The sequence below is a fragment of the Gallinula chloropus genome, assembly GCF_964237585.1.
Source record: "Gallinula chloropus genome assembly, chromosome: 2".
Taxonomy (NCBI): domain Eukaryota; kingdom Metazoa; phylum Chordata; class Aves; order Gruiformes; family Rallidae; genus Gallinula; species Gallinula chloropus.
Genome location: NC_140086.1, coordinates 163,616,416 through 163,627,559, shown reverse-complemented (window position 1 = coordinate 163,627,559; position 11,144 = coordinate 163,616,416). Strand labels below are relative to the sequence as shown.

The window sequence follows — 11,144 nt, the reverse complement described above, 5'->3', positions numbered from 1 at the left end:
TCCTCTCCCCAGGCCCAGCCTGCCCACGCCCTGAACCTGCTCCCCTACCCCCGGCTGAGCGAGGTGCCCCGAGCTGCCCACGAGCTGGATGCTGTCGGCGCAGAGATCCCGTCCGACCCCTGCACAGGTGACTGCCAAGGTCTGCGAGGGCAGGGGCAGCCCTGTGCCCACCGGCTGCCATGGGAGGGGGGCTGGGGCTGGGGGTGTGCTGGGGGGCAGCCCCTGCTTGGAACATGGGAGGGGATTGTCCCTCTCTGCTCTGCCCTCCCCAGCTGGAGTCCTGTGTCCAGAGCTGGGGCCCAACACAAGGGAGATGTGGGGCTGTTGGAGAGGGGTCAGAGGAGCCCCGGGGATGCTCAGAGGGCTGGAGCAGCTCCCCTAGGGAGAGAGGCTGAGGGAGCTGGGCTGGGTCAGCCTGGAGAAGAGAAGGCTGTGGGGGGACCTCAGTGCAGCCTCCCCGTCCCTGAAGGGACCCCAGGAACAGGAGGGGAATCAGCTCTTGGGAAGGGCAGAGACTGGCAGGACAAGGGGCTGGAGTGAAGCTGGAGGAGGGAAGGGGGAGAGGAGAGACTGGGGGGAAGTTCTGTGCAGAGAGAGTGGTGAGGGGCTGGAAGGGGCTGCCCAGAGAGGGGGTGGGTGCCCCGTCCCTGGGGGTGTTCCAGGCCAGGTTGGCTGGGGCCCTGGGCAACCTTGTGTAGCTCCAGGCCTGGAGGTTGGTGTCCCTGCCTGTGGCAGGGGGTTGGAGCTCTGGGACCCTTGGGGTCCCTCCCAGCCCAGACCAGTCTGGGATTCTATGACTGCTGGTGACCAGGCTTTGGAGGGATGCAAAGATTATATGTAAATATATGCAAATGTGGCCCCACTGTGAGGAATCCCAATCCCGTGGAAGGTCCTTTGGCCCCAGCCAAGCTCCACTGCTAAAGGTGGAGCCTCCTCTTCTACTTGGGAGGCTCAGCTTGGAATCAGTGGGCTTGGAATTAATGGCATTTCTGTGGCAGCCTTTGAAATCCGATCCTAAAAGTCTTCTAAACCCCATGAAAGGGACCTGAGGGCGCCAGGCTGAGCCCCAAACACCCAGGAAAGAACCCTCTGCTGAGGAGCAGCCCCCTCTTCCCACCTTCCCCGTGCCTGTGCTGGGAGGAACAAGCCTGGTGCTGGGGTTTCCTTTTATCTTTAATTACACTGCAGGCAGGAGGAGCCTAAAATAGATGAAAGGGATGCCCTCAGGCTTCCTGAACTTCCAGCTTCCACGGTGGGGATTAACGTGGGCATCTCCCCTGTGCTGAGGGCTCTGGCTTGGTGCTGACCAGCTCTCTCTTCTCCCTCCAACCAGGCTACAGGTTCTTCAAGCCTGGGGGGTTGTTTGGAATTAAGCAGTCAGAGGAGCCCTACACTGAGGGGCAGCAGATGCAGGAGGAGAGCAAGATCCTCGTGAGCCCCTGTGCAGGTAGGTGCTGTGTGGGACCGGTGGGAAACTGCCCTTGGTGGGGGATGTTCTTCTTGGGGTCAGTCAGGGGGGAGGTTTTGCTGTCACTGGTGAGTCAGGGGTGCAGCAGGCCCTGGGAGGGGTTCTTCCCTGGTCAGGAACGGCAGGGAGCTCCTGGAGAGGGGACAGCAAAGGGCTGTGGGGATGCTGAGGGCACCAGGACATCTCTGGGGCAGAGAGGCTGAGGGACTCGGGGCTGCTCAGCCCGCAGAAGAGAAGCCTGAGGGGGATCTGCTCAGTGCTGAGCAACCCCTGAGGGGTGGGCTCAGGAGGAGGGGTCAGGCTGTGGTCAAGGGGGGCCCAGGGACAGGCCAAGGGGCCGTGGGCACAGACTGGAGCAGAGGAAGTTCCCCCTGAGCCTGAGGAGGAACTTGTGTGCTGGGAGGGTGGCAGAGCCCTGGGCCAGGCTGCCCAGAGAGGTTGGGGAGTCTCCCTCCATCTCTGGAGCCACCCCAACCCCTGATCCTGGGCGCTGTCCTGTGCAGCTCGAGGGGACCCTGCTCTGGGGGGGTTGGATGGGGTGATCTCCAGAGGCCCCTCCAGCCCCACCAGCCTGGGGCTCTGGGATTTTGGGGTTCTGGGGTTCAGCTCCCTCTGTCCCCACTGCACAGAGTGGCAGCCAGGCCATTTGAGGGGACCCTGCTCTGTGGGGGGGGGGGTGGATGGGATGATCTCCAGAGAGCCCCCAACCCCACGAAACCTGGGATTTCGGGGTTCTGGGGTTCAGCTCCCTGTGTCCCCACTGCACACAGAGCATCAGCCCTGCCACTCGTGGTGACCCTGCTCTGAGGGGCTGTGACCTTTTGGGGTGCCACAAACTGCCCTGGGTCAGCTCCAGGCAGCCCTGTGGGGAGCAGGGGGTTGGGCTGGGTGCTCCTTCGGGATCCCTTCCGACCTGGGAAGCCCTGATTTCCACCAGAGCCTTGTGCAGTTAACGCCTGGGATCTCTTTCCAACCTAGTTGAGCCGGGGCGAGTGAACAAAGTGGAGCAGCCTGATGAGAAGCCCGGGGCGGCCGCCGGCTCCCTGGAGCTGTATCCCGCCACCTCCAGCGCTTCCAGCCGCTGGTTCCACGGCGGGCAGCGTGCTGCAGAGCGGGCTGGCATGGAGAGGGACGGCAGCGCCAGCCTCAGCCCGCTGCCCACGCGGGTGGCCTGCTGGGTGCCCCAGCTCGGCGCCGGCCCGTTCCGATGCGCCCAGTGCGGGAAGGGCTTCCGCCAGAAGCAGAGCCTCATCACCCACGAGAGGATCCACACCGGGGAGAAGCCCTACAGGTGTGGGGACTGTGGGAAGAGCTTCAGCCAGAGGCCCAACCTCCTGACCCACCGCCGCGTGCACACCGGCGAGAGGCCCTTCCCCTGCGCCCAGTGTGGGAAGAGCTTCAGCCAGAAAGCCAACCTCCTGGCCCACCAGCGCATCCACGCCGCCGGGGAGAAGGCGCTGGCCGGGGGTGAGCAGGAGGACGGCGCTTCCAGCAAGCCCAAGCTGCGGTCCCAGCAGCGGAGCTACCAGGAGGACACCCCCTTCGTCTGCCCCGAGTGCGGGAAGAGCTTCCGGCAGAAGCCCAACCTCATCACCCACCGGCGCATCCACACCGGCGAGCGGCCCTTCACCTGCTTCCTCTGCGGCAGGAGCTTCAACCAGAAGACCAACCTGGTCACCCACTACCGGGTGCACACCGGGGAGCGGCCCTTCGCCTGCACCCAGTGCGGGAAGCGCTTCACCCAGAAAACCAACCTGGTGACCCACCAGAGCACCCACACGGACCTGCGCCCCTACCCCTGCGGGCAGTGCCAGAAGTGCTTCAAGGACAAGGTCTCCCTCCGAGCCCACCAGAAGACCCACGCCCCGCGCCAGCGCCGCTGCCCCGGCCGCAGCCCGGCCTCCAGCCTGCCCTACGGCGCCGCCCCCACCCTGCTCCAACCGGGGGGGCCCCCCGAGCCGGAGGGACCCTTCAGCCCCATGGCCTCGCTGCCCGTTCAGAAGATCCCCGAGGGCCAGGAGCTGTACCCCTGCACGGAGAAGAGCTTCCCCCCCAAGGAGCCCCTCCTGCCCCACCAGCAGCCCCCCCTGGGCGAGCAGACCTTCCCCTGCGTCCAGTGTGGGGAGGGGTTTTGCCAGAAGGTGACTCTCCTCCGGCCGCAGCACGGTCCCACCGCCGAGGCTCCCGGGGGCTGCGCCGCAGCCTTCGCCCACAGCCCGCACCTCCTGGGGCACCTCGGGGTGCAGCCTGTCCTGGGGGGGGATGCCACCGCCCCGGCTCCCCCAGCCCCCGGGGTGGAGAAACCCTTCATCTGTAACCAGTGCGGCAACAGCTTCGGGCTGTGGCTCTCCCTGGTGGCGCACCAGAAGACCCACGTGGGGCAGAAGCCCTACCCCTGCCCCGAGCACGAGAAGAGCTCCGGCGACGAGTTGTCCCCTAAACCTTCCCAGGAGAAGCCGGCGGAAGGGAGAGCCTGGGTGTGCCCGGAGTGCGGGAGAAGCTTCGTGCAGTACGAGCGCTTGGTGAAGCACCGGCAGAACCACCGGGGCCGGGGGCCCTACCGCTGCGACGTCTGCGGCAAGAGGTTCAGCCTGAAGACCAACCTGGTGACCCACCAGCGCATCCACACCGGCGAGCGGCCCTTCACCTGCGGCGTCTGCGGCCGGCGCTTCAACCAGAAGGGCAACCTGGTCACCCACTACCGCACCCACACCGGGGAGCGGCCCTTCGCCTGCACCCAGTGCGGGAAGCGCTTCGCCCAGAAACCCAACCTCATCGCCCACCAGAAGACCCACAGCGGCCGGCAGCCCTTCACCTGCCTGGAGTGCCCCAAGCGCTTCAAGAGCAAGCTGTCCCTGCGGGTCCACCAGCGCGTCCACGCGGCTGAGAGACCCCCCGGCGAGGCCGGCCAAGCCCCCGGCCTGCAGACCCACCCGGGGAGCCCCTACCCCTGCTCCCTCTGCGGGGAGACCTTCGAGGAGCACGGGGAGCTGCAGCTGCACCGGCAGGGCCACGCCGGGGAGCGGCCCCACGCCTGTGCCGAGTGTGGGAAGAGGTTTAGGCAGAAGGTCAACCTGGCTGTTCACCAGAGGACCCACACCGGGGAGCGCCCGTTCCGCTGCGCCGAGTGCGGCAAGGGCTTCAGCCAGAAGGCTCACCTCCTCCGGCACCGCCGCACGCACGCCGGCGGCATCGCCGCCTCCTGCTGCCAAGGCACCTGCCCGGCTCACCAGGAGGAGCAGGATGGGAGCGGCGCCGCTCCTTTGGGAAAGGCCTCCGAGCCCCCTGGAATGCTGCTGCCCCCCTGCTCCCGCGGAGCCCCTCACGGGTCGCTGAGCCGGGAGGAGCTGCGGCCGGCAGCGCAGCCCCCCAACAGACCCGAGAGCCCATCCGGGGCGGCAGACATCCTCCTGCAGCTGATGCAGGAAGACCACCACCTCGTGTCTGGCTCCCACCACCCTCCTGAGGGCCCAGCTGGGCAGTGCCCCTGTAAATGCACCGAGGAAGGGGAAGGTCTGAGCCCGAAGCCGCCCAGCCTGCCGCCGCAGTGCTGCTGCGCCGACTGCGTGAGCCAGCGGCAGCTGCTGCTGAAGCCCCAGCCCGACTGCCGCGCCGAGCTCTGGGCCAAGTACGGCGCCTGCGGCAGGAGCTTCGAGGAGAAACGAGTCCTGAGAGTGCCTGAGAGAGCTCCTGGCGAAGAGAAACCCTCACCCTGCCCCAACTGCCTGTAGCGCCCGCGCCGGCGGCCCGAAGCCTGGCCAGAGGCACCGGCTGCACCTCCTGGCTCTTGCACTAAAAGACACCAAACCGGCGGCGGCACCGGGGAAGGGGCCCGGTCACTGACCAGCCCAGGACAGCGCCGAGGGGGAGCTGCACCCCAGGACTCGTGGAGCCCCCACCGGGACACGGCGGTGCTGAGGACAGCGGTGGATTTGGGAAGGGGAGGCCCGGAGAACCCGGCGGGTATCGGCTGGGGTGAAGCAGGAGGCGGACTCGGCGGCGCTGCGTGAGCCTCCTGTGCCGGGACCCTTCCGAACCCGCGGAGGGGATGGAGCTGAGGGGCGGTGACGGGACCCCGGATCAGCAGCGTTGGCTCCTGCTGGGGCTGCAGGGACCGCAGGGAGCGGGAGGAGCTCAGCATCCAGGATCTGGCCCTTCCATCCCGCTCCTGTCATGCGGCAGGCCCGGCACGCTGCCTGCTCCCCGCTCGGCTGGGGGCTGTGCGGGCCCAGAGACAGCTGTGGGGCAGAGCCTGGCCTCCATGGGCTGAGAGCTCCTCCCAGAGCCCTCCATCCATCTCTTCCAGACTCCATGTCCTCTGCAAGGACGTGTTCAGGACGGAGAGCTGAGACCCGCCAGCCTGGGTGAGCCGCAGGAGGCTGGGAGAGCCGGGGCGGGTGCTGGGGCCTCCTTGCCTTGGGAGCCACCCCCTCCCGGTGTCCCCAGCCAGTGCAGCCAGACCCGGGCCTGTGGCTTCCCCAGGGGTGGAACCCAGGAGCTGGGTGAGCACCGGGAAACCGGGGAAACAGCCCAGAGTCTGGGGAGACATCCAGGAAACTGGGGAGACATCCAGGAAACCAGCCTGGAAACGTCTCCGTTCCCCTCTGCTTCCAAAAGGGACCCAGGAGAAGCGTCTCCTCTGATCCCAGGGGGCCCTGCAGGGTGGTGGGGGGGTGGGGAATTGGGGGGGGGTGTAGCTTGTGCTTCTCTACTTGCTCTGTGGATACTCTGTCTGACTAGCACCTCTTCCTGGTACTCGGTTCACCTCTGACTCGGTAACCCAGGCGCGCTGGGGCAGCTGCCGCAGCCGGCACGGTAGCTCGTGGGGGGGGCCATCTCCCCCTTTTCCTGCATGGGGAGGGGGCTGTGGGAGGCCCCCCCGTGCTTGCTGGGGCTTGCCTGCTGCCTCTGCTTCCCTGTGGCACCGGGAGGGAGGACGGGATGTCGGGAACCGCGCCGGAACGACGCCCTCGCTTTGAAGTGCGCTTCATCCCCAAGGGGAACCCCATCTCACCCGCTGCCTGGGGTGGGGGGGGAGGCTGCTGGGCCACCCCAAAAGCTGTGTCCCGCTGTGCCAGCCCATGGAGCTTCGTGTCCCCAGCCCAAGAGCTGTATCCTGCAGTGCTGGGCTGTGGAGCTCCATGTTCCTGGCCCCTGGGGAGCTGTGTCCTGCTGTGCCAGGCCATGGAGCTCCGTGTCTCTGGCCAAGGAGCCGTGTCCCACAGTGCCAGGCTGTGGGGCTCTGTGTCCCCGGCCCCCCAGGAGTCATGTCCTGCTGTGCTGGGCCGTGGAGCTCCATGTCCCCATCCCAAGAGCTGTGTCACACCGTGCTGGGCCATGGAGCTCTGTGTCCCTGGCCCCTGGGGAGCTGTGTCCTGCTGTGCCAGCCCATGGAGCTCCGTGTCTCTGGCCAAGGAGCCGTGTCCCACAGTGCCAGGCTGTGGAGCTCCATGTCCCTGGCCCCTGGGGAGCTGTGTCCTGCTGTGCCAGGCCATGGAGCTCCATGTCCCCATCCCAAGAGCTGTGTCCTGCTGTGCCAGGCCATGGAGCTCCATGTCCCTGGCCCCTGAGGAGCTGTGTCACACTGTGCTGGGCCATGGAGCTCTGTGTCTCTAGCCAAGGAGCTGTGTCCCACCATGCCAGGCCATGAAGCTCCGTGTCCCCATCCCAAGAGCTGTGTCCCATGGTGCCAGGCCATGGAGCTCCATGTCCCCAGCCCAAGAGCCGTGTCCTGCTGTGCCAGGCTGTGGAGCTCTGTGTCCCCATCTCAAGAGCCGTGTCACTCCGTGCTGGGCCATGGAGCTCCGTGTCCCCAGCCCAAGAGCTGTGTCACTCCGTGCTGGGCCGTGGAGCTCCGTGTCCCCAGCCCAGGAGCCGTGTCACTCCGTGCTGGGCCATGGAGCTCCGTGTCCCCATCCCAGGAGCCGTGTTACTCCCTGCTGGGCCATGGAGCTCCGTGTCCCCAGCCCAAGAGCTGTGTCACTCCGTGCTGGGCCGTGGAGCTCCGTGTCTCCAGCCGTTCAGCAGGCGGTGAGGCCCCGGGATGGCATCACCAGTGCCACCAGCACCCAGCTACTCACCTGCATTTTGGGGTGCCCCCTGAGGGGCACAGCGTGTGGAAAGGCTTTGCCACCTGCCAGGGTGGCAGCTGAGGGGACACCGGGATGGTCACAACCAGAGTGAAGCACCCCGAGCCCATCAGGCAGCTGGGTGGGGGCTGCCTGGCAGAGAGGGGTCCTGGCACCCCCAATCTGTCAGGCTGTGGGGTGGGAGTCTGTCCCTGTGCCCCCTCGCCCGCCCCCCGCCCCGGGGCAGCCGCGCCACCCTCCCTCCCTCCCTCCTCCCTCTGCTCCTGCAGCATTTCAGGTCCTTGCAATTCTATTTTTTGAGGTTATTTAAAATAAAAGCTTTCTCACAGCACACTGCTGCCTCCTCCGTGCCCAGAGCCAGGGGAACCAGCCCAGAACGGGGCTGCTCAAGGTCAGCAGGGTCTCTGTTGTGGTTCTACCCCCAGCTGAGAGCCGAGATCCAGGCAGCTGCCTGCTCCTTGAAGGAGAAGAGAGGCTGGGGGGGTGAGAGGGAAAGGAAGGGGCAAATAACAACCCCAAACCCAGGAAAGCCAAAGCCCGTGGGTTGGGATAAGGAGAGTTCACTGGAACAGCAGATGGATCAAATCTAACAGTGCTGACAGGGCTGCAGAGCTGGGACACACAGTGCAGGTTCCCACCGACCCCACAGCTCAGGCCGAGCCACCCAGAGCCGTCCCGGGACCCGACCGTCCCCCAAAACCCCTGTGTCCTGGAGCCACCCCCTGCTCCTCCCCCAGAGCCGTGGCGGTGCTGGGGGGTCCTGCCATGGGGGGTGGGTCTCCCCAGCCCCTCGGCACCGGCACGCCGCCAGCCCCTGCGCTCAGGGCCATGGGTGCTTTTGCCAAGAGCTGTGTCCCACCACGTGCTGGTCTCCCTCCTGCCACCCCCCTGTCACTGCTCAGGCAGAGATGTCCCCTCTTGTGTCCCGTGGCAGCCCCCAGCTCCACCACCTCCCACCACGAGTGCCACCAGCCAGCGCCAGCGCGCGTGGCCACATCCCACGGGAAGGGGACACGTCCCACGCTGACCCCAGCCACCGGCTCCAGGCCTTGGCAGGGGCTCTGGGCAGGCAGGCACGGGCAAGGCCAGGGTTTGGCATCGCTGGCACAGCAGGTCCAGGCAAGGGAGCCAGAGGAATCTGTGCCGATGGGCGTCCCAGCCGCACGCGTTGCCCGGCTGCCGAGCGCCAGCGAGCTGCTGCCTGCTCAGACCTGGCACACCCTGGGCTGTCCCTGGCTGTGCCGGGCTGTCCCCGGCTGTGCCACCCTGCCCCTGCCAGCCCGGGGCCTGGGGCCTGTGCCTGCCGCTGCCCAGAGCTGCTCCCGGCAGTGCCGCTCACCCTGCGGCAGCGGGTGCCGTGGGACGGATGCTGCGCAGCCCACGCTGCCCCTGCCCAGCACATCCCCACCAGCTCCAGGCAAACCTGCCCCGTGGGGTCTGTGTGGCAGTCACGGCGACAGCGCAGGGGCCGCTGGTGCAGCCAGCTCTGCGCCGGTGTCACCGGAGCGTCCCGGCGCTGCCAGGATGGGCTGGTGGCTCTCACTGTGGTGCTGCCCCACGGCAGCTCCTGGCGCTGGTGTGGGGGGGTCTATTGGGGACCCCCTGGTCCTGCCCGAGGGTGGCTCCCCGCTGGCACCGCGGTACCGGCACCTGTGAGCCAGGGCGACTCGGCGTCACCGGGGTGTCCCGGCCCCAGAACCAGCCGCAGTGGCCACACCACCTGTCAGACGAGGGTTCCCCAACACCCAGGGCGCCCAGAACAGCGTGACGGGGGCTCCTCCCCCCAAAACCAGCCCCAGCCTGCGGTGCAGCCGTGACACCCACCGGAGTCACCTGCTCGGTGTGCCATGGGCACCGTGTGCCACTGCCCGGGGACAGGGCCCAACAGCCCCAGTCTGGCTGCCCTGGGGACACCCAGGTCCCACCCTGGGGTGAATTTGAGGAGGGGAGGGCATGGGGGGCGCTGGGGGGGGGGGGCAGGAACCAAGGGGTTTGGTTGTTCCTGTCCTGGGGCAAACACCCTCCAGCTCTGCTGGGGTCACGGAACTGCCCCATGTGCCAATAGCAGCGCCGGGGGCTGGGGGGTCTCAGCATGGGACCCCCCGGTTTGGGTGTCTGGGGGGGTCTCAGCATGGGACCCCCCGGTTTGGGTGTCTGGGGGGGTCCTGGTGTGGGAACCCCTCTGATTTGGGTGTCCAGGGGGTCGTGGTGTGGGACTCCCCTGGTTTGGGTGTCTGGGGGGGTCACAGCATGGGACCCCTCTGGTTTGGGTGTCTGGGGGGTCGTGGTGTGGGACCCCCCTGGTTTGGGTGTCTGGGGGGTCTTGGCGTGGGACCCCCCTGGTTTGGGCCCCCAGCGCTCCCCATCCAGCCGGAGCCGCCGTTCCTGCTCCTGCCCCCGGCTCGGGCAGCCGGGCCGGTTCCTCAGGTTTTGGGGCATTGGGGGCCGGACCCTGGGCCCCGGGGCGGGACGGGGCGTCCGCGGGCTGGGGGCAACCGGCCTTTTGGGGAGGGGGCGCGGCAACGACGGGGGGGCCACAGGTCGCCCCCAGGCCGGGCGGGCGTCGTGCCCCGGGGTTGGTGGGGGCTGCCCGGGGGGGTGGGGGCTGCCCCGGGGGGTGGGGGCTGCCCGGGGGGTGGGGGCTGCCCGGGGGGTGGGGGCTACCCGGGGGGTGGGGGCTGCGCGGGGGGTGGGGGCTGCCCGGGGGGTGGGGGCTGCCCGCGGTTGGTGGGGGCTGCCCGGGGGGTGGGGGCTGCCCGGGGGGGGTGGGGGCTGCTCGGGGGGGGTGGGCTGCCCGGGGGGTGGGGGCTGCCCGGGGGGTGGGGGCTGCCCGGGGTGGGTGGGGGCTGCCCCGGGGGGTGGGGGCTGCTCGGGGGGGGTGGGCTGCCCGGGGGGTGGGGGCTGCCCGGGGGGTGGGGGCTGCGCGGGGGGGGTGGGGGCTGCCCGGGGGGGTGGGGGGCTGCGCGGGGGGTGGGGGCTGCCCGGGGGGTGGGGGCTGCGCGGGGGGGGTGGGGGCTGCCCGGGGGGGTGGGGGGCTGCGCGGGGGGTGGGGGCTGCCCGGGGGGTGGGAGCTGCGCGGGGGGTGGGGGGCTGCCCGGGGGGTGGGGGCTGCCCGGGGGGTGGGGGCTGCGCGGGGGGGTGGGGGCTGCCCCGGGGGGTGGGGGCTGCCCGGGGGGGTGGGGGCTGCCCGGGGGGTGGGGGCTGCCCCGGGGGGTGGGGGCTGACCGGGGGGTGGGGGCTGCCCGGGGGGTGGGGGCTACCCGGGGGGTGGGGGCTGCGCGGGGGGTGGGGGCTGCCCGGGGGGTGGGGGCTGCGCGGGGGGTGGGGGCTGCCCGGGGGGGTGGGGGCTGCCCGGGGGGTGGGGGCTGCCCGGGGGGGTGGGGGCTGCGCGGGGGGTGGGGGCTGCCCCGGGGGGTGGGGGCTGCCCGGGGGGGTGGGGGCTGCGCGGGGGGTGGGGGCTGCCCCGGGGGGTGGGGGCTGCCCCGGGGGGTGGGGGCTGCGCGGGGGGTGGGGGCTGCCCGGGGGGGTGGGGGCTGCCCCGGGGGGGTGGGGGCTGCCCGGGGGGGGTGGGGGCTGCGCGGGGGCTG

The 11,144-nt window shown here is 69.4% G+C and overlaps 1 protein-coding gene across 1 annotated transcript; it reads left to right on the top strand.

Annotated features, from left to right (window-relative positions):
- Positions 1-851: 851 nt before the first annotated feature.
- Positions 852-5,953, top strand: LOC311189141 (uncharacterized protein; the record flags this gene model as incomplete). The annotated part of the gene is made up of 3 exons (XM_084260721.1): positions 852-864; positions 1,334-1,447; positions 2,447-5,953. The coding sequence occupies 3 exons, from the start codon at positions 852-854 to the stop codon at positions 5,197-5,199; spliced, it is 2,880 nt and encodes a 959-aa protein (XP_084116847.1). The 3' UTR covers positions 5,200-5,953.
- Between the last annotated feature and the right edge of the window lie 5,191 nt (positions 5,954-11,144).